Here is a 24,036-nt window from a genome sequence, read left to right as displayed (position 1 = left end):
GTATTTCTTCTTATCACCAGAATAGTTAATCATTACTATAACAAATTGTATTTTGGTAGCATGTATTAGCGACATTTAGTGATTTGTGACTTCTCTGTGATAGGAAATGTAGAAAGTACGAAAAAGGTGTTCTCTACTTACAAGATAAAAACAGCTAGACATAAATAGCATGATGAAGATGGGCTATAAATACAACAATACTGACTGCAGTAGACTACATAATTTTTAATTGATATAATGTATGAAAAAGATATATATAAAAATATGTTATTAGGGGCAGAAAAAAACCAATGTTCCTTTATTTAACTACTCCATTTTGTTTCATAGTGCAAATTTAGGTCAGGTTAATGAATAGTGTATACCTTATAGTTCATGTTGACAGCATAGCAGAAAGAAAATTATTTTCTTTTTACAGGAACACGCGCCAGGACCATCATTGTTCAAAGATCCCTTAATGACTTATCTTTTTCTTATCTTCTTTGTAGTATCTGAGAAAGATGGAAGATGGTGATCTGAATCTAGGAAAATACAGTATCTTGTGTTTTCTTCATCTTTTACGTTTTCAGACAGGACTATTTAAACTTTTTCCTGTGCTCTTTGTCATCTTTGAAAGCATGTGTCCAACCATCCCCTTTCTTTAAAACTTTTGCGGTGCTGCAGACATAGAGACACAGGGTGGCTGGTATACATGCTTAATATACATCACTGCTTCTCTGTACTCTCGGTCTTCCTGTTGTGTCTCATTACATAATTGCATAGGAACTTCTTTTAACTTGAGAAAAGAAATTACTTTTTTCAGGTCATGTCAGACTGATGATCTGTGAAGGATTCAAAAGATTTCTTGTAATGATAACAGCGACAATGATAATAAGCTTGATACATTCAGAAGTACTTGAATCTTGCCCTTATTTTGTCACTTAAAAGTCATATGTAATGTGATTTTTAAAAGTTCAAGATATATGCTTTTCCTAGTAACTGTAGTGAGACAATGATTCTGTCATGGCAGAAATCTTTATGTCTGAGCTTCTTTTCACACCTTTTCTAGTTAATGTCTTAAGTATTAAGTTACCCTTAGGTTCAATAAGTAATTCTAATAGTATGGCTCCACCTAGTTAGTCTCATTTTCCTATAAGTGTATGTCAATACAAAATGAGCTATTAATTTCTTTGGACATCTTGATATCCTGCGAGTATTGTATTTAATTCATCCAATTGAAATGTTCTCTATACAATCACACATAATTTCTTTTTAAAACCTATCTTTCATTCTTCTATCACTTGTGTTTATGGGATATTAAACGCAACATTTATTTTTACCTTTGTTTAGAGTGTACAGTCAAAACATGTTTTTGATTTAGGCTATAATGGAATTTTGAAAAACATGTTTATAATGGTATTCTTTTACCTGTAAATCTTACTCTTTTTAAAGAGCTGCAATTCCAGCTCAAGGTCTATTTCTTAGTCCTGTCTTTCAGATACAAGAAAAGGAAGGCTACCTGCTCTATAGTGACAATGCAATGAATAAGTTTGTCCTTGGCCTGACAGAAGAATTTTACCTTGTGTAGAGCTATTTTTACCTTATCAGAAAGAATACTGCCTGCTTTATACTTATCTTTAGATATCTTCAACATATTTCTTTAAACATTTTAATACATATCAGACAATATCTATTTTAAACTCTGTCATAAATCTGCACATAAAATAGTTTAAACTCACAGATTCAGGCTGGCAGAGGACATTGTTCTGCAGCAATATAATTTCTACTTTGAAAGTGAATTGACTGGTTTAAGTTCTTGATAATGAACTACAGAGCCTTCCACAGCTTCTGTGCTAATTTACCAAGCAATAATTGCCTAAAACAAAAACCAGATCTGTTTCTTATTTTTAATTTTATCCTAATTTCATGGCAATCATCAGCGAACCATTACCTGGGTCACAAAAACCTGTCGCTTCGCAGCTACCATCAGCTGCAGCCAACTGATGAACACAGAGAATAAATGATCCTTCCTGTGCATGCCAAAAAGGCAAACTACAATGAAGGTGAATTGGAAGGCCATTAAGTGGTAAAAACTGCTTGTACTTTTGTAAAAGTCCTTCTGTCAGTGGCAGAATATTTACCCCTTTATTTGGTTGTTTTTTTGGTTTTTTTTTAGTCCTGAAAAGCTTTCCTGTTGCTTTGACTGCCTTGAGATTTTTCCTCATTTATTACATCTTTCAACTTCTGCAGAGGTGTTTTGTTTTCTGTTGGGTCTTATTTAAACTGATACTCTTGTGGTGGTGGGTGTCATTCTTCCGCAGTGCACATCACTATGTACATATGTGTGCTGAGAGAAACCTATGCTTCAGCTCATTTCAGAATAATGGTGATATCCACACTACTATGAGAGACAGCCATACTACTTGGCAGAGGTAGTATGACCTTCTGAAATGGTCTGAAACACCAGCTCTGTGAATTCTTTACTGTTTCCCTTTCATAGTGGAGACCACTCCTATGTCACAGGTTGTACTCTAGTGACACTGTATAATATTTGTTGAATAAAATGATTTTTAGCAATAAAGACAGATGTGCTACTCTGGCCACACACACTCCATGCTAAATGTTCTTTGGACGTTTTGCATATGTATTGCTAATACTATCTTTACATTAGGTATGGTAACTGACACTTAACTGTACATTTTGAAAATGGTCAAGCCTGTGCCTTATATTAAGGAGTATGGAAGAGATGTAGCTAAAACCCCAGGAACTGTTTTGAAAATAACATAATAGGCATTATCATCTTTGCCCCTAGCAGTGCGATAAGAGTAAATAAATTCAGTCTTTCAGGGCAGAGGATGAACACCTATGGAGCACAAAAAGGCATTTTTTTATCAGTAACCCATATACGTGATAATAAGATGAAGGATAGATTCATTCTGTGTGGGGATGTCTGACATGTCATACCCGTTACAGGTCTATAATGCAAGAACACTGAGCTGATGGCCAGCACTGCTGAGAGGTTACAGTCCCCACCTCCAAAGCTGTCCACCCTTTCTTTTATTATTTTTTTACAGTTTCTAAAATAAAAGATTGGGGTTTGAATGCTCTTTTTTTCAATATGATGAGATATGAGACGTCTGAGATTTACAGGAAGTGAATTTAATTTCCCTTTCATTTGATTTTTCCATATTAGACTTAATATTTTAATGTGGGAGAACTGCAAACATGATCCTTCACCTTTCCTTCCTTTTAAGCTTTCATACATTCAGTCATTTGACAGCTAAGTCCTTGCTTTTGTACCTGTTAATCCTTTCTTTCACTGTATGCTAACAAGAAATCCAATTCAGAACCCAGAGATAGCCAAATAAAACCTGTTTGTTACCTTTCTTCTTTAGTTTGAAATTAATTGGCTTGAACAAATAGAAACTTGAGTCATACATAGTACTTTTATTTTTAAATAAAAATATCTTTGTTTTTTAATTTGGAGGAATCACAGTATTCATACAAAACAGGAAACAGGAAAAAGAGTCCTGAGGTTGCTATACCTAATTGGAAAATCACATTTATTTACATGAGTTAAAAATAGCAAAAATTAGAAAACTTCTACTTCTGCCTATAGAAGTTACAATTTAAATCTCACAGATTTCCCTTCTTTTGTGTTGACAGGCTTCCAGGTTGTGCATCACAAACAGTAAAAACTTTATATAAAGGATGAAAACAAATAGCCTTAGGAGACAGAAGATTCTACTTTAAAAGTAAAATATATCATGCTACTGCAGATATATGTAAATTATCAGATTTTTCAAGAAAATAAAATGCATTTTCCAAAATCATAGATTTAAAAAATAAATCAATATTTCAAAGTAAGTTTTGAATTAAAATCAGAAGACTGAAGTACTTAATTTTTTCAAAAATAACTCTTTCTGCAAATTCTGATTAAATATTTTCAGGCTTAAAAGAAATTGCAGAAACAGTCTGTGAAATAAAATCTCAGAGACTTTTTTAGAAGCAGAAAAGATTGCTTCCTGTCCCTCTATCTATGTAAATTGCAAAGAATCTCTCCTTACACTAGTATGACTTTTTACTATTGAACTCATGATATTTTCATTTATTCAGCTATTTGATTCCCTGATCCAAGTTATTTTTTTAAATAAATGTATCTACTTTTATAGTGCATATAGCAGACATGCAGTATGGGTTTCAGATAGCCACTAGTATTAAAGATCTTTTTCTGATGTCTGCAACATAGATTCTTCTTTTCCTCCAAATGCTGGGGAATTACTGCTATGTTAATACCTATTCCAACAGAGAAAGAAATGGTCTATGTATTTCTCATAGAGATGTTATTCTGGTTTCAGAGGATCTTCTCAAAACATGTCGAAATCATGGCATATCAGTTCAAGTTCTAGCCACATTTTAAATTCACTGAGGTTTGTTTGTGCATAGTCTGGAGGTTTGAAGGCATTTGAGAAGTAAATCTAATTTCATGTTTTAGGACACCCATGTAGAGAAGATTAATCATATTTTCTTGAGAAGGAAGACTACAAGAACAATTTTACAGTAATTTAGTGTCATTCTTGCCTGAAAAAATGACCTTGAAGAAAATCAAGGGGACACACCATTTTTAGCAGGACTCAGCAATAATGCATTAAAAAGGATTATTGTATTCCTAAACTGTGCATTAAAATAAAAGTTAAACATCGGTTTCTTTTAGGCTGCATACAATATTGGTTCATATATCAGCTTCCTTTTAGAAATATACAAGACTTAACAAAAACATACCAAAAGTTGCATGCAAGTAAAATCCAGGCATTCTTAACTAGGGTAACTTTTCCTTCAAAGCTGTTCTCCCATCAAGAAAAAACTCTTTATGCAGGGATATATCAGGCCACTACTTTCTAAACATAAAATAATAACAGTTAGGTCTCTGCAGAATCTACTATCAGGTAACATTCATTAGGTGACATTGTAAGTGGGATTACACCAGATTGTATTATAACCCGTGGTGTTCTTATTTTAAAGTGCAATACAATTTTTCATTAACTATTGCCTAGCAAAATTTTGCGTAATTTGGGATTGTTGCCTTCTTATTTGTTAAAATTCTACTGAAGCCCATCCACCTTTTCTCTATTCAAACATGGTATCTACTGTTGAAATCAGGACACAAATTTTGTCCAAAACCAACATAAATTTAGATACATTGAAATTTTAGGCTTCCAACTATATTCAAGACATGATTTAGTAAATGTAAAAAAGTGTTTGGAAAAACTCCTATTACTTTTGAAAAGGATTGAACTTGAGTTTTATGCATTCCTAGGCAGGGAGCAAGATGTGGAGTTTCAGCATCTGACAGAGAACAGTCAATTGAGTGCAGTTAAGAACGTAACAACTCGAACTGTTTGGTGTTGTCTGGCTCATACCAGCACCTTGGTCTGTACGCAGAAATTAAAATGTATGGCTGTAGTTCATTAAATGTCAATGAGAAATGCGCCCGCTGGTCCCATTGATTCATATTTGGGATCTAGTGCCTGCTGAAGCTTCTGTGTCCTTTTCAAAGGTATCACTGGGTACCCTTATTGCACCTCTTTTCACCTTGATCCATCTGCATAAAGAGAAATGTCTCTGAAAAAACGCTGATTGAATAGTGGCTTTAAATGGCATTACTGGCGCTGAGGAATGGATAAAGGCACCAGTTTGATGGCACAACTGAGCTGTCATATCTCTTCTGCTACAGATAACACATGCTAGAGCATAGTTATGTACCTCAAATGTGAATCCAGGTTCAGTGTTCACTGACGTGAAAAGAGTAATCAGATCCTCTGGTTGAGAGGCTTTAAATACAATAAACTGTTCATAGCAGTGCTCCACAGCCTCTTACAAAGGTTTTTGTGTGAAATGTGAAATGTTGAATGACTTGGAGGTGTTGGTCGATGAAAAAATGAACAGGAGCCAGCAGTGTGCGCTCGCAGCCCAGAAAGCCAACCGTATCCTGGGCTGCATCAAAAGGAGCGTGACCAGCAGGTTGTGATCCTGCCCCTCTACTCTGCTCTCGTGAGACCTCCCTTGGAGTATTGTGTGCAGTTCTGGTGTCCTCAACATAAAAAGGACATGGAACTGTTGTAACAGGTCCAGAGGAGGGCCACGAGGATGATCAGGGGACTGGAGCACCTCCCGTATGAAGAGAGGCTGAGAAAGTTGGGGCTGTTTAGCCTGGAGAAGAGAAGGCTGCATGGAGACCTCATAGTGGTACCTGAAGGGGGCCTATAAGGATGCTGGGGATGAACTCTTCATTAGGGACTGTAGTCATAGGACAAGGGGTAACGGATTCAAACTTAAACAGGGGAAGTTTAGATTGGATATAAGGAAGAAATTCTTTACTGTAAGGTTGGTGAGGCACTGGAATGGGTTGCCCAGGGAAGTTGTGAATGCTCCATCCCTTGCAGTGTTCAGGGCCAGACTGGACAAAGCCTTGGGCGACATGGTTTAGTGTGAGGTGTTCGTGCCCATGACAGGGGGATTGAAACTAGATGACCTTAAGGTCTTTCCAACCCTAACTATTCTATGATTCTATGTTCCTTATTCCCCCGCTGGAGGGAAACTTTTAGAGGGAAAATAAATTTTCCCACGATTGGATTGTTTTATAACATTGAAGAAACCAGAATGAAATATTTAAAAGAAATGAATGTGCTATAGACCAGAATTGGGGTTAGATCCAACGCAGCTGATTTTTTCTTCTTCTCATCACAATGTGCCATGCACTGTCCAAATGACATTAGCAACATCATCAGCCTGGATGTTGGCCAAGGTGTTTGCTTGACTTTTCTTTTTTTCACAGAATATGGATCATTTCTACTGGTGATAAAAAAAAAAAAAAAAAAAAAAAAAAAAAAAAAAAAAAAAAAAACCCAAACAGGATATGGCAAAAAAAAAAAAAAAAAAGAGCACTATTAATTTTTTTTCATAAATGGTATATATATTGTCTGCTGCTTTTCTTTTGATACTGGATCTAAGTGCACTAAAATGAGTAATAAAGTGCTGATGCAACATGGAATTTTTTTTGATGGAAATAGATTTATTTTTAAAGGCCCTTCTATTATAGATTAAGGTATGAAAAAAGGAACTGTCAGCTTTACAAGAGGAAATAAAATGTAAGTTACAGTAACCACAAAATTTAGAATCTTTGTTATGTAACTAAATTGCTCTGTTGTTTTGATAGATCTGGGGAATTTTAGCGGCCGGACAAGAAGCGCTGTCTCTGTACGAGAAGGTCAAGGAGTTGTTCTGATGTGCTCCCCTCCACTTCATTCGCCAGGTACAGTAGGCTGCAGCTTGTATGCATGCTGGTCCTTTAAATTTTGCTCATTATTGGATGCTCAGTAATTTAGTTACAAGGTGTGTTTAATTGTGGAACCAGCATTCTGACAGGTTTTTGGGTACCAAAGGAATAATTAAAGCTCATGTACTGCAAATGCCACATAATAACAGCAGAATTTCTGTTACAAGATTGTCTCATTCCCAGTATAAAACTTGAACGTAACAGTAGACTCCATGCCACCTATGGTGAATATGCTGCCTTGTGGTCACAGATTTCTTTTAGAGTTTTGAAGCCTTCAAAAATTGTTCCAAATGTCAGTGCCAAGATACCATTTTTGAATATAAATTGTCTTTTGTTTTCTGTGGTACAGATGTGATTTTAATTGCTGATTCTTGCTGTATAGCTTGGTTGGCAGTACAACTGCACCATTGCCAGAAGTCAGAAATATCATAAATCCCACAAAATGCCTCTGGATCCCCAAATGAAACTGTAGATATTCTAGAGAGGTTACAGATTTGCTTTTAAATTGTCACTCCTGCAGTGTCTGCAGATAGCTAAGTATGTCTTTATACTTGCATACCATATAGCACCTGGAGAGACAATGCTAGCCAGAATATCTCGGTTTTCAATAGATGCAGTATAGCCTATCCTTTTCCTCCTTGGGAAACGAGATCTGTACTCAGGGAAGATTTTCTTCCTCCAAATTTGAGCCCTGAAAGAAGGTCACATTGAAGATGGAAGAGCTGCAGAAATGAAAATCTCTGAGTTTCTGTTAGAGAATTTTTTTTTTTTTCATTTTTTCTGGAGTGATGACAATTATCAATGTAATTAAGGCTTGTTACCTTCTGGCCATCTCTCTGCTTTTCTCTCTTCTGAGTACATTCTCTTTTTATGGTTTTTATTTCTGAACTTGACACTACAGTCACTGTGTGATGGAATTGAGTGCATGATGTTAAGGCTTGATTATGATAAGCAAACTGAGAGGGGAAAGACGTAGGGAGAAAAAGAGCTGAATTTGATTCCCCAAGCAAACTGAGAATGTAAGGATAGATGAGCATCAATAGTGAGTAGTCATATACCTTTTAACAGCAGTCATTCCACAAAATGCACCTTACATGTCATCAAAATGTTTACATATTTTTTCCTAAAATTATGCTTTTAAACTTATATTGAGACAGATTCCAATGCAGTGTTTTCGCGTAACACACACATTGCCTTTCATGGTGAAAAAATAGTACCTTTCATTTTCTTCAGTGAGCCACCAAATCTACTGCAAGAGGTATCAGTATAGTGGCTGGAGTCTTCCGGGAAAAGGGAAGAGCTACCTCCATGGGCCTTCCAAAAAATTCCACATCAGGTGATGTTTCAAGAATAAATCATTCCATGAAGCTCTGGCAATATGGTACAAGACATTTATGAAAAATTACTTCCAGATCAGAGTCAGTTTGAGAAAAATAATTATTGACAAAATCAGAACGTTAAGGGGGAAGTATGTGAGTTCAGTTCTGAAATTAAACAATGAACATGGAACTTCTTTTCAAGCTACAAAAGTCTTTTTCAGTGCAGAGAAACTTCAAGGATTTGTGTGCAGGGACATCTAAAATACATCTTTTTATTTTTTTGTTATTTTTTTTAACTTCTGGATATTTCATTTTAGTTTCTATGTCGAGATGGCATTGTCTTCTAAATAGTCCTAAGAAGTTTGACCCTGAAAATCACCTAGGAGACAGACTTTCAAGTGAATACTAAACAACTGTAGTGGATATATCTAAGCTAGAGACTATTCAAAGTATATTCAAAATGTGTGAACATCTAACATTAACAAGACCATAGGAGTGTTTTTGATGATAGAGAATTTTTTGTGGATGAACACCGCAAGCTACCCTATACTGGGGGTTTTTTTCACATTGATCAGCACCTTTAGAAATAATTTTCACTTACTTATCCCAGGAGATAAATCCATGATACAGTATCAAAACTAATCGTTCTCCGCAACCTCGTAAGTAATTTGTCCTTCAACAAAATCCCATTTCTCACTCTGTAAAGTCAATAGCTTGTTATAAACTTGCCTGAGAATTTCAGTATTGAGACCTTTTAGAAAATCATTGTGGGAAAAGAAAAATGACTTAGTGAAAGAACACTGTATTAAGAGATATGGGTTTATTAACATGTTTTCAAATGAAAGGTAAAGTAAATACTTTTGCTGAATAAAACCTGCATTCCATTCTTACAGAACACAAATCTAGAAAAATCTGAAAGTTTTTAAAAAGCACCACTGACTGAAAAAAATACTACACTAATTTCTTTTGACAGGAACTTAATCAGAAAACGAGTTTTATATGTATAGAGACTTGATTTCTGTTTATTGATGCTGTCATACATTATCAAGAGGTAATGCAATAAGCAAAAAAAAACCAAACACAAACTTGTGATACATATAGATTATTCATGTAGGTTTTCATTAGATTGCTGTCCAAATATTTTACAGAAGAAATAAGAGGGCATGGGGGGGGGGGGGGGGGGGAAGAGGGTAGGGTAGGAGAAGTGCACCTGAAATATATTCAGAATATTTGCAGTGCATATTCAGCTGAGAGAATTATTTCTTGGTTTTAATAAATGAGTTTGTTAAGTTATTGTCATCTTTGATAAGAAATAGCTGAACAGCAAAGCAAGGGAGTTTTAAAGAGATACTCTTGCAGAACAGTGAAGGAAAATATGTTCAATGAAAAGGATTTTGTGCAGATTACTTATGACAAACAGGCACCAGAGGACTCTCACCTCCTGCTTTTCCTGGACCATCACTCAAAAAAAAATGCTGCTTCTGACTTCATTGTGAGTCCTGTATCATTTAAATGTGTCTAATCCAGAAGTTTTTCCACTAATCTTTTTTTTTGTTACAAATCCTTAAGTTGTACCTTATGAAATATATTAATCATGGATAACTTGATCATCCATAAACATAACATTTTATCCTTTTTTTTTTTTCCTTCCATAATCATAACATTTGATTCTTCCTCACCCTGCATTAGTTTTCTCTCTAAGATGGGTTTCCTAGAGGTTAATTCTTAGGTATACTTGCTAAGCAGGAGGTTCATTAATTGCCAGCTGCTTAAATAACAAGTTTTGTTTGATGTCTCCATTTTAAAAGGCCTCTACTGCTTTTTTCTGTAAACAGGATTATGGCTTTTCTTTGTGGTATTTTAAAGGATGTAAATATAGGGTTTTAGTCAGTCATTTAATCATCTTAATTACAAGGTTTACCATAGTGAGATTAAAAATAAATGGAATATTTCATCCAGATTTGCATATTTCCCTCAGAATTAATACTTCAGCTGAGCTTTTTAAGGCTTTTATTCAAAGCTTTCAGTATAAGCTTAATAGAGAACAATGATTCCCGGTGTTAGAATGAGAACAGTAATGATGTTTGCAGGGGAAAGCAGATGTGTGCTCCCTTCCACCTCAAAGGGATGCTGCTGTCTGGAGGGAGCACTGCCACATAATCTTCCACAACATGTAACATCGCTACAGATGTTAAACTATACCTTTATTTTATTTCATTCTGAAGGACAAAGATCTTACCCTGTTTAGAAACTGTATTATAGGCTGCATGTTTTAGGCCTTCTCTTTAGTGTTATAAAACTCTAGATTTCATGAGAAGTGCTTCACCAGAGATGATCAATGTCAGTACTATAGGGATCAAAGTCCTTTCTGTGCATGTCTGGGAAGACATCCATGTTCTGGGTGTTTGAATAGTGTGTTGCTAAACTGGCAAGCTGCTGAAATAAAAGTCTTTCTGCAAAGGTCCAGCAGGTTTTTTCCTGTTCTGCTCCTTATACAACTGTCCTAGTCCTCATATTAATTGGACAATGTCAAATAATGTTTTTTTAGGTTGTGCTGAGCTCTGACATACACAGAAACCTGCTTTGGAAGTAAACACAAACCAATCACTTCTCAATGCTCAGAGTCTGCAAAAGGAATCTGAAAGCTGAGTTTGCTTTAAAACTGCAGCTTCGAACTGCAGCTTCACTAGAAGTAGGAAAGTTAAGTTCAACTGAAGTGCGGTAGCTCTTTAGCTAGAACTCCCCCGGCTAGGTCCATACTCCACAAAATATACATAGGAATAACGAGACAGGCTCTAAACGACTTCATTCAGGCACAGAATTATTAGGAATAGTCTTTTCCAGACAAATTAGTTATGATAACAAGATTGTTATATTTGGGCTGGACTGCCCTCAGTGTGCTCATTAGTTTGTTTACAGGCAATTTGTTCAGGTATCTCTGCATGCAGGGCACAGCGAATTCTGTTATGAAGACATTTATATACCCTCTGGCTCTCTATTCACTAAGCTGGCTTTTGTGAATGTAATTCACAGATGTCTAACTTTACGTATGTGAAGGTCACAAGGTTATCTTAAGGCTGTGGATTAAATCCCAGGATCCAGGCACCTGTCAGGTGCATTTCTGTACACAACAGTGAGAGCTTACCTATTTATGTGGTTCTAGCCATTACCAGCTTCTTCAGAATCATAGGAAACCTGAGTGAACTCAGATCTCGCCATTGCTCTCTAGACGTGACTGGATGCTAGTTCATCACATTAGCCTGTCACTATAGGTGAATATTTCTTCCTGATCATGATTTGTGATATCAATATAGTTCTGTATGTGTTAAACAGCAAAGTAACATCCAGGTTTTTTCTGTGATACAGTTTTTCAAATCTGACTTTGCAAATCAACTTTAACATTGAAAGCTATGTAATTTGCTTCCAGGAAAGACCAATGTGTAGGTAAAAGTCATATTTCTCTCTCACCTTGAAGGTAAGGAGGACTGTTTTACTGGTTGTTATGAGTTTACTGTGAGTACTGGCCACTCACAGTATTATGAGAACAACAGCTGGACAGGTCATGTCTCCAACCATGATTCTCTCTTAATCTAAGCAGAACTTATTAATCAGCCAGTACCTTCTATCAGAAGTTTGTAGAGGTGAGCATGTATGAAACTGGTGATAGCAAACAGAACATTTCACATTCACTGATGTAACTACTATGTCCTAGCTGCTGAGCTTGCTGGGAAGGTAGAACTGTCCAGTACCCTGATCCTTCTCCTTCTACTAGCAGAATTGAGATTTAGAGGAACAGTGAAGTTTGGTTGGTTAGTTGGTTTTTGGTTTGGATTTTTTTGGGGTTTGGGTTTTTTTGTTGTTTGGTTTGGGTTTTTTTTCCATAAGACTTACATTAATGTTAAAATGGAAGCCAAATATGTGTCCTAGACTTAGCAAACAGTTGATCCGTAGTAAAGGGATCTATATGAAGACATACAGGACACTCATCTTAACCATGTTTTGATCTCTTGTAATTGCATGCAATTGTTTTTTATTCATTTCAATTCATTGTGAGAGCGTGATGCTGAGCAACAGAAACAGGCCACTTAAGGAATAAGTGCTGAGTGTATAAGAAATAGAAGTTTCTTTAATGAAATCTGAATAGATCATACATAGAAGACAAGATAGCACAACTTCTCTATAATTTCTTTACATGTCCATAACTTATACATTATCATAATGTGCATATAAAATGTTTTAAAAACACTATTTTGACAGGCACATGTATCAACAGAATGGGTTAACTGTCAAGAGTTGAAGGGTTCATGTACTTCCCTCTTCGTTTTTACTATATTTTTGTGCTTATTTGACTTGAATGCCAATGAAGCTTGTGTACTTTGCTTTTCAATAGGAGGAAAAAAAAAAATGTGTTAGAAGATAGGTTCACAGTCCTTTAAACTCTATATTCCTGTCCTAATTCTGGGTTAATCCATAGGTCATCTCATATCTTCGCCCACATTTTTCCCTGGAAGATGTTTCCCTCCTGAATCCTCTACTTTATCACTTTTAGTAGACTGCTTTTGAAATTTTCTTGTCTGTAATACTAATTCCCATATGTGCTATCATTAAAGTGAACATCCATGGCCTCTGATACAGCTCAGTAGAGGAATCCGTATTCTTTATCTGTGTAACTGATTGATGACTGCGTCTGTAGTTTTCATTATAGCATCATAGAATGCACAAATGCAATTAACTGTTTTTTCCTTCTCTGCTCTTTTCATTACTCAATACATGACTAGTAATTTTGCTGCTGACTTCCCTGGAGCACTTTATGGGGTTTCCTTCCTCAATCTTGTTGAAGGCATGCATCTGAGGCTATGAAATTTGAGAGTTTGTGAATGAAAGGATTTTCTGTAGGGTAGCATTGTTACAAGCTATGTTTGACAATAAGGAAGTACTCCCAGTCTCTTGACAATGTGTTGTTATTAGATTTTAAGCACATTTTGATGACCTGTTTATGCCCCAAATTCTAGGCAATATCTATTTAGTAGAAATAGAAAAATAATTATTATCAATTTGAACTTTGTTAACATAGAAGTCTAGATTTTTCTCTTATTTTCTACTTCTTAAAAATAATTTGAAAAGTAATAACTAGACAGAAATGTGTTACTGGTCCAGCTGTAGTAAATTCTCTCAAAGAACATGTAATTTTCTATTTCTAAAAACCACTTTTCCAAATGTTATGACCCCCTTAAAAACACTAGTAATTCTTTAAAAAATGTGCTAAGCTACACTAGAAACTCGAAGTTTTATGTCCCTAGACACTCACTGGAGCTGTTCTTCCCCTCAGGGACTTTGAAAGTGTAGTGAAAGAAAGCTGGTTGACCTTGGCCAATTAAGGCAGCACACAGTGTTGGATGAAGGGGCAGCCCTGACAGGGCTCTGCTTAAGGGACGTACTGTAGTTTCACAACCACACTGTTGTCAACAAATATTACCTCAGCTGCCAATTCAGGAGAATTAAAGTGAAAAGAGATACCAGGAGAAGGGGGAGGAAGCACAGGAGATACATTAACTTAAAAAATGCATTGAGTATGCTGGTGCTCAGGATCATGCTGTGTTGCCTATGTGGCTATTAGTCTACTGCTTGACAAATGGAACAGTAATGATGAAAAGTTTCTGGAGTGGGCAAGCTGCTCTTTCCTAGAGACAAGTTACTAGCCTGTTACTGAGATGTCCCAGCAAAACAGACATTACAATTAGGACCTTCTCAGTCTAATGATTAAACAAGACAGCATTGTCCTGCCAGGTTTAACAGAAGTGTATATTCACAGTATCTCAACCACATTTTTGCAACTAGTATTGTAAAGGTAGCAATTAAAGTGTAAGAAACTTTTTCTGTGGTGAAGGCTACATAACTTCTAAAATAGCAGGAGCCCAACATTAACAGATTTAAACAGTTACAGTCACAGAGGTACAGGGCTTTTGCAAAATTTACCTTCTCATTGACCTTTCTATTAGAATCCATTTGCTATTTATTTCTGATGTTTTACTAAGTTGGTGACTGGAACAATACCGTTTTGCAAACATGTCAGTTAGTTAAATGTCAGAAAGCCCATTTTGTTTCAGATAGAAAATTCCTAATTAATCCCAATTACCTATCCACTTCACACCACAGAAAAAAAATAGAGAGTGAACATGTTAATCAATGTAACCAGGGAGTAGAAGCCAGAAATAAAATACTGATCACATAGCTGAAACAAGAGGAAAGACAAGAAGGAGGAATAGATGCGAAAAGATTTATTTCCAAGGGTTTGGAGTCCAGCTTTTTCCCTCCATTACCATTGTGGCAAAATATTAAAGGATAAAAAAAAAGATGAAAACAGTGGAGTTTTCAGAAAATGTAACTCTTACCATGATTGACTTAATTCAGTGGTGATTCTGGTAGACATGACTACTGAAAATGTTAGGAGGTCGGTCTGGTCTTGATTCGGGAGGAGGCTTCAGACTGAACCGATCTGAGTTCTGTAAGATGCCATTAGCAAGTTTCCCTATGTAATAAAATCATTTATTCATTATTTTCTAAGTATGATATAAAAGTAAACTTACAGCCATTTGAGGTGATACAATGCTTAATGAAACATTTTCATTTAAAAAGTTCAGGAAGATTGTTCTAAATAAATGAAGTGCTCTAAAAACAATTCTAGTTGGGATATCTAGCTTTCATTTTTCTTTTTCAAAGGGGAAAATAGAAATTGTTTAGAAATAATATATCTGGTTGTACTTACGTTCTTTTGTCCTACACACTACAATTGTAACTGGCATGAAGGTAGTTATGACTTAACAGTGAATACGTTAAAGGCCATTGCTTGGATTTTTCAAGGAGAAAATGACTGAATAGAAAGAAGCATAATATCGTAGAGTACAGGACAAAAATCTGAATGATTACAGATGAATCCAAGCCCTGTGCAGCAGTGCAAGTGCATCCTTTATCTTCTGACAACAAAAGATGTTTTCCTGAGCAGTAAGACTGGAAAAGTGACTTCTTTTTTATCACAATGCCATCTTTTTAACAATGTAATAATCAATACCACACTTAATTCTGATAATTTGTTTGCCCACTTCTATCTCCTGTGTTCTTCTGCTGTGCTCTAATATTGTTAAAATCTCTGCTGATGACTTCATTAACTATCTAATACAATTCCTGTAGTGTTGATGCTATTACCCTAGAGTGGAAAATCTGTAAGTGAAAATTCTCATTTCATTTATTGGTTTATTGAAGTGTTAATTTTCGTGGTATTTCCTCTTTCAATTATCATGAAAGTCTTCTATTGGAGACTGCAGGGATACAAATTCATGAAGAAGGGAGAATGAAAAGAAGGACAGAGACAATCTGATGAAGGGCTTGTCTTAATGTGGCTTTTCCTGCCACACTAAGTCCCATTAAGAGTTTAGCAAACTACCGTGTAGTTCAATCCTGAAGAGTCCATTTTCATCTGTGCCAAATGAAGATGGAAGGAAGGAGCACTACCAGTTTTATGGAGGGTAACAGAGGGTGATCTACATCATAGAAAATTTCAAGAAAAGACTAAAATTACCCTGATACACAGCCAAGTTCTTTTGACTTTACAGCATCATGCTTCAAACCTAAAAGAGAAAGAGGTTTGAGAAACAGTTATCTTCCTAAAACTAAGCATGTACATAAAGGGAGCAGAATTGCCTGATGTTGGCATTACTTTAAGAATAATATTTCTCTTATGTATATATAAACTGATACAGCAGGTGTCACTTTGCTATTGCTAAGCGGTTGAGGAGAGATTATAATCATGGGACACTGCTCTAGGTTGAAAGTAAGACAACAGAAGGCTATGTATTATCTCAAAATAACAATTATGTGAAAAGTAGAAGATGGATGGAAGCAGTTCACTGGGTTTTCAGTAGCGCAGAACAATGTACACAGGGACTTAACAGTGTGTTGTCTGTATGTAGAAACTGGTAAGAGTCTCTACATTGCTAAATTTTAAATTATTTATTGTTGCTGAGGTTATTTCTAGTGATTTATTTGTACAACATGGTTGAACAGTTATCAGCATTCTAGGGCAGTTTGCTAATGTGCCGTATCTTTTTCTTCATCTACACTTTCAGTTATTTTTTAATGAAGGTGAAAAAAATAATCTGTCACTTTAAATATGGCCTGATTCTTGACTGATGGGAAGTCAGTTCCATCTTCTTAAGTTTTATTATATGAAAGTGATGATAATGGTACTGGTCTTGATTTGAGAGCTTAGGATAATAAATAACATAGGAACAAAAGAGCAGGCCGGAGGAAGATCCATCAATCATATTGTGCCATGGTGGAATTCACCAAATATTGACCTGCAGATAGACTCAACAAAAGCCTTTAAATTTGTATTAAAATGCCTAGCACCAAGAAAATACAAAGCAGAGAAGCAGTGAAGTTCAGTATGTGCAGCCATTCAAAGGCAACTCTATGGACCCCGAGTACTCATTTTTTGCCGATACGATATAATTCCTATGACAACGACTGCATGTGAAGAATGGTGAAGGCTGTTAGAAAAGATAGTGTTCTGAAGTATAAACTAGAACTGCATTACCCTTTTATTTTCATTTCTACATCCAGAAACCTGAAATTGCATCTTTTAAAATAGATATTTCTGCTACTATTAATCCTTCCTGGCATTAGGAATCAAGGTAAATGTGGGATAAAGTGACAAATCTGTTTTCTTTCTTGGAAGCACAAAAAAAACAACCTAAAACATACACATAAACTCCTTGGGAGACTGGTAGTCTGATAACTGAAGTACTAATGTTTTCAGCTAAATTACAGAACCTGCTTAACAGACCTTCTGTTGCTAAATGATGAGTAGAGAAAAGCTAGGGCTGCAGAGATTTTGCATCTCTCAGATGGAAAAGATAACATAACTCTTTGCAATTGACAGATTTGAATGATGAACATCCTATCATTAATTTGAGGTTTTGGTGTGGTTTTGGGTTTGGGTTTTTTTATGAATGCCCTACTTATACCTTTGAAGTGCATTAATCTATTAAATGCATTAATCTGTTAAATGCATTAATCTAATTCAAAAGTTATAAAATGAAATTTCCATGTCATGCAGCAGCTCACTTGGTACAGGATTCTGAGGCTCAGTGCAGGTAACACTGCTCTGGAGTATGGCTTTTCATTGTGCTCACCCCTGCAGTAAACTTAGCTAAGAAGTAGACCATGCTGTAGTAACTATCACACCAGTGCCACTAGAAGGTAGAGAAAATCCAGTATTTTAGCATCATCAGAGAAAAAGAAAGATATAAAGTGTGAAAGAGAAGAAAGGGGAAAAACACAGAACTTTAAATTCTGTTGAACACTTTGCCAGAGAAAATAATTCCTGCTTATATTTTTTCTATGCATTGATGTGTTTTTCTGAGCCTTAAACAATATTCTCACTATTTTTCCAATTCCACACTTCTCATATGGGTGCAATAGTTTGTTGTTACCACAGAATTCTTGTTCATTCAAATTAAGAAACAATCAACTTGTATTACTGTGCATTCAACACATTTGCATCATTAAAAAAGGTTCTAATAATAACAATACCAAAATCACAGTTTACAAATGAGTCATCCTGCACATTGGCCACTGTAGAAAAGCAGTTGAGATGACAATAAAACTAAGTAGAGCATTTGAAATCATGACTGTTGAAGAGATTTCGTTGAAGAGATTTGGCTGATCTGGCCTTGAAAACAGAAGCCTGGTACACACAAGGATAATGGTCTTCCATTGTAACTGTAAAAGTTTAATATACGTCATCAACAAAGCATTTTCTATACTTTCTGTACAGTAAGTTGAATAAGTAATAAACAGTATTGAAAAAAATATATGCACAGATATTAATGAAATCTGTCAAAGTATTAACTGAGCAATGAAATAGATTATTCTGAAGATCTAAATTTAGGAATATAACTCACTGGACATTTTTAAAGACTTGGCTGAGAATATCTGATCTTCCCTGAGGGCAAAAGAAGGGCCTGAATAAACTCGTGTGGTTTTGAGTTCTTTCTGATCACAATATTTTGATTCTTTCTGGAACAGATTTTTTTTTTTTAAATATGGAAATCATGCCAATGAACTCAAATATGCTTAATAATCTAGCACCTTTTCCCAGCAGCCGATTTTTTTCTATATGCTGTGTGCTTTCTTTAAAGAATATATCTATCAGAAAAAGATTTCATTGGTCTTTACATGTTTCAATGACTGGCTACATTTCATATGTGTCAGATGTACAAATGAGACTATATTGATTGGTAGAATTGTGTTTCAGGTAAGTGAGCAGTAGATACAGAGCCCCCAGAGCAGAAAAGAAGTAGTTTCATTGCTAGCTGATAAATTGACAATATCAGTTTGCTCTATGTGCATGCATTACAATGCAACAAAAAAAAATTATCTTCATTAAGTATTTTCTTGGAGGATTAATGAGTACTGATAATAAGCCACAGCAGCACAAAGAAATGTACCAAAATTATTTATCTGGCCATGGTGAGAGGCTGGAGGAGCAATCCATTGCTATCATTCATCTTAGATAAAAAGAAGCCTTTTCTCCTCTGAATACGAAGCATTCTCCATCATTAGAGAGTGCTGCATATTGCACCCTAATTCTATGGCTGGTGCATGCAATATCCAAACAGTGACAGTGATGATAAAGGTGAAAACTAGGCGTGAGATAAAACAAGGTTTCATATTTTCAGCAGGGGAGTTCTAGGTGTATATTTTTCTTGCTAATTTATTTTGTGTAAACAGAACATTTCTGAATGGTAAAGCAAAGCCAATATGCAAATTTCATGATTTGTAGCTATTTATAGGAAATTCAACCTGTGATTATAAGTGCAAGTTTTGCTGCTTTTCTTATTAAAAAAGAAAAAAAAAAAAAAAAGAAAAGAGAAGAGAAGAAGCAACTTCTTCAGAGTTGCTAAAAATCCCAGATTATCTCAGATTTTGGATGTCACTGGGCATCAGTGCCATTTATTCATCAAGTACTGCCATCTTGTGGAATTGGAGTAATCAGAGGAAATCCTAAACAGAGGAAGAGAAATGTATTTTCCCAACAGGATACTGGAGAAGATGTAGTACTGTATCTCCCACTGCATCACAAATAGAATGCACAAACCAGTCTTGTTTCTTGTACAAACACCATAACTCTGCAGAAAACACAATTATGCTATGCATGTTTGCAGGATTTGATGACATTGATGAAATATTTAACCATTGTATTGACATTACATTTAAGTTTTAGGTGGCCTTAAGGGAGTTTCTGTGGCAATTTTCTTGCTATGTCTTTGCTTGCCACCCGGAATACCACTTAGCTCAAAACACTGAAGAAAAGGCTGTCCAGAAACTTCATGTTAAAAGGCTGAAACAAGCAATTTCTTAGGAAAAAAAGCCCTGAAGCAAATCTGGGAAAAATTCAGGCACTAACAAACACAGGAGTGAATATTTGGTGCTATCTGATTCCAGCATAGCTCTCATTACAATACTTGAGAGGTTATTTCTTACTGACCAACAGTGACAGAAAGACTTTTGCATTACCATAGTACTGACATTTTCTGCATCAGAATGATATCTCCAGAAACACAATACAGCACTAACAAAAATGCTGATATGTCAGTATGCCAGCTTCGTCCATTATGGGAAGTACTTCCCATTATGACAGTTCAGAAATTAGTGTTCTTAAACAGAGAAAATAGATCTACAAAAATAATTTAAGAAATTATAGTAAACAAAATTTCACACTATAAATTCATTTTGGCAGGAGATAGATGGTCTCATCTCACTACTTTATCACCAAGTGACCCAGATTTTCACCTACACAACCCACTAAAAAGTACTTAATACAACACAGAAACAATTGGACATTTGGAAAACTTTTACAGAGCTCCTTGGAGACGTTGTTCTGTAAACAAGGCTGGTCATTCATAAAGAGAAATACCAGTTTTGCAGTTACCAAAACTACTTAAATAATTTTTACACCAAGACAGAACTTCCCAGCAGAAGAGTCCTTCAGGCCAAGCCACATGAGAATGCCAATTTATAACTACTTCTATAATTCATAATTTCTTTGCCTTTTTAAGCTCTGTTTCTGTTTGTGTTGTTGAATAGTATCTGCATAAAAGTTTCTTTTGTGTTGGCAGTCAACTGTAATTTCCAAGAAGGTCTCTGCATCATCTGTATGGTTTTGGCATAGGTGCCACATGAAAAATACAATAGCTAGGCATAAAAATAGAAAATAAAGTCAGCATCTGTTTTGTAAAGACATTCCAAACTTCTGTATCCTGCAGTATTCAGTTTCCTATTTTCATTTCAACTTTTTCCCTTATTGAAATCAGAAAAAGCACAGCGTAGAGAAACAATTTCATGAGTTTTTTCTCAAAAGGAGATGACCTCAGAAGGTTCACATCTAGAGTAATTTCTTTCTGATTTTACAGTTGTAGTTTGTCTTATTTAGATTTTTGGTAGCACCGACTTTTTAGCTTTAAAATCTCTTGCATATAATTCGTTTACCTGTCAAGCTTGAGATGTGTCTCTGGAATTTAGTTTCCTGTTATGTGCTTTGTGCTTAGCCAAATGACACTGATTTTAAAATATTTTAACGTAAACCATTATATGAAAATACAGGCTTGAAGTAGTTCAGTGGTAACTGCAGTGAGCTGTATACTGTCCTGGGTTCAGTAGCAGTAGTCAGTTCTTCTCCTTCTTAGTAGCTTTTGCAGCACTGTGTTTTTGACTTTCGGCTTGGGAATGGAGCTGATAACAGCGATGTTTAGACTGACCAAGGACTTTGTGAGTCTCATGCTCTGCCAGGGAGGAGGAGAAGCTGGGAGGAAGCAGGGACAGGACACCTGACCCAAACTAGCCAAAGAGGTATTCCATACCACAGCATGTCATGCCCAGGAGGTAGAACGGAGAGTTCCCGGAAGGGCTGGATCATGGCAGGGTGGGGGTGAGGTACCGGTTGGTGAGCGGTTGTATTCTCTTGCTTGTTATTTCCTTTATCATTATTACTATTAGTGGTAGCAGTAGTGATTTGTGTTATACCTTAGTTATTAAACTGTTCTTATCTCAACCCATGGGAGTTGCATTCTTTTGATTCTCCTCCCCGTCCCTCCAGGAGCGGAGGGAAGAAAGGTGGGGGGGGGGGAAGTGGACTTCATGGTTCTGATTTACGGCCTGGGCTTAAACCATGACAATACAAATAGGACTAGTGTCATCTGTTTGGTCTTAGTCTTCTTGTTCTGAAATTCAAAATGTTTACTCAGCAGTTTACAATTTTGGTAGAGTGGGGCTTCAGATAATATTTAAATGCAAGCTTCTCTTCTTGTAGCTTACATGTGCTCCTGTGCTGAACTGCTGTGGGACTTGTGTCATGTAACTATGTTCATTGTTGATTCAGAATATTTGACTGTGCGTGTGCTGTAAATGACAGACTTGTCTATAATATACATCAGTATTTTAAATCTTGATTCTCCATCATTCGGGTATTCTCCTATTCACAATACTTCCAGAAGAAAACAAAAAACCAAAACAAAACAAAGCAACCCCCCAGGTTTTGTACTTCAGTATGAATTCTGTGATTTTAATTTTGCTGGCATATAAACTGGGAACAGTCAGAGCCACAGAGTACAAACACCAGTGCATGTTCCATCCTCTACTATAGCTTCAAATCTATAAGTGTGTGCCATTTGTGCGATGGGTCAATGTCAAGGTATACCCATTTTCCCATAATTGCAGTCATTCTTTTAACACTGTTTTGTAAAATAACTTCTGCAAGATCATCCATCTATTTCTGTCAGCTAAAGACTGTTGGGACCCCAGGTCCCAAGCCAGATACATTTGTTTCTGACTGTTCTGCATAGAATGCGTTGGAAATTGCAGAGTTTCCCTGAGATACTTCCACTGAAGCCTATGTATGCTGTATGGACATAACCTTAAAAATTGTATTTAACAATTGGCTGAACTCATTAACCAGGTCTAATAGGAAAAGAACTTCATGAAGTGTGTAAGGGGCTTTTCACTTTCAAAAAAGGTGCAGAATTCCAGACCAATTCCAGAGCTGAACATTCAGATATAAAGTCTTTAAGTATTTAAAAAATGTGTTCTCAGGAAGTTGCTGTTTAGAAATGAAAAACAGGAGTAATTCCTTCAATGTCAAGGCACTGACAATGATGTAAAAGTAAACTGTTAGCACTTTTGTCTAGTGGACAAATCTGGATGCCGGGCCAGAACACAGATGGTGTAGGTATGCAGAAATAATAGCTTGAAATCTGTTCCTTAGGAGTATTTCTAATTAATAAATGAATGATTAACTTCATATGGTTTTTAGACTACAAGTGGAGAAAATTCTATTCTACATGAGCTACCAATGAACTCACAGTGATGACTACTTTGCATTTGGTTTGAACTACTTTTAAGCCAGAGCAACTAGTAAGGCTGATTACTTTCCATCTGAATTGGTAACAGGTGTCTTCAGTTAAAGCCTATGCATTTGCCTTGAACTTGTATGTTCATTGTCACTTTGTAGAATTTTATGCAGCCATGAATGATTTCTACCAGGTAAGACATGATAGCAGAAGTGGCAATGAAATTTTGGGGCCTAACTAGTATTTTGCCTTTGGAACTTTTGAACACCTGGGGACTCTCTATGAGCCCTGAATTCCTCAGGGTTTTGTGTAACCTCTCAGAATTACAATTAGCTCTGATAAAAGCTTCAAGCAAAAAGTCAGTGTGTGCAGCTTAATTCCCGTATTTCGGAGAAGTCTTCCTCTACTGTCAGGTAAATATGGTTAATCCTTTAACATAACACTTTTGTACTAATTCTATAATTTTTTCATGAGAAAAATTTTCATCTGACTTAAAAACTAGACAGAACTTCTTCAGAATTAATCTAGAACATCCTGCATCTCTGCTTCACTGTTGTGATCTACTTAAACTGTTGTCTTATATTGATTAAAAAAGTCATTGTGCTTTGCTATTACTTTCTGACCACTGTATGAGGGAACAGTACAATGTAAAGATTGAAAGAACAGATCAGTAGGAACTTCTACTGCTTTCCGTACTGTTCCAGTCAAACCACACTCCTGGCTATGGCATATATTTAACTAGGCTGTTAATGTATTTCACACTGCCTGTACTGTGAACAGCTATACCAGTTCCTCTCCCATCATTAGCAGAAAAAGACACAGAAAAAGAAATTTTTTGAGGTGTTTCCTCTCACTCCTCTGACCCTTTCATTTTCCAACTAACTTTATATAAATTTCAGCTATAGTGGGGATAAAAGTATGAGGGAACCAGGCTGACATATGTGCAATTACTGTCTTCATATTGCTGCTGAAGCTGAGGGTAGTCACCTAAGAATTCTGA

At 36.0% G+C, this 24,036-nt stretch overlaps 1 protein-coding gene across 2 annotated transcripts in view; it reads left to right on the top strand.

The window, feature by feature from the left end:
- Positions 1-24,036, top strand: part of CNTN5 (contactin 5) — a gene marked incomplete at both ends in the record, with an annotated part of 355,379 nt that overhangs the window by 158,404 nt on the left and 172,939 nt on the right. For both annotated transcript variants that reach the window (XM_080614312.1, XM_080614311.1), the window contains one exon: positions 7,193-7,288. In XM_080614312.1, coding sequence (XP_080470438.1) covers positions 7,193-7,288 — 96 coding nt within the window. The remainder of the gene's footprint in view (positions 1-7,192; positions 7,289-24,036) is intronic.

This window comes from Psittacula echo, assembly GCF_963264785.1.
Source record: "Psittacula echo genome assembly, chromosome: 3".
In the NCBI taxonomy this organism is placed as follows: Eukaryota; Metazoa; Chordata; class Aves; order Psittaciformes; family Psittacidae; genus Psittacula; species Psittacula echo.
The sequence above is the reverse complement of the archived record's forward strand: the minus strand, read 5'-3'. Positions and strand labels throughout refer to the sequence as shown.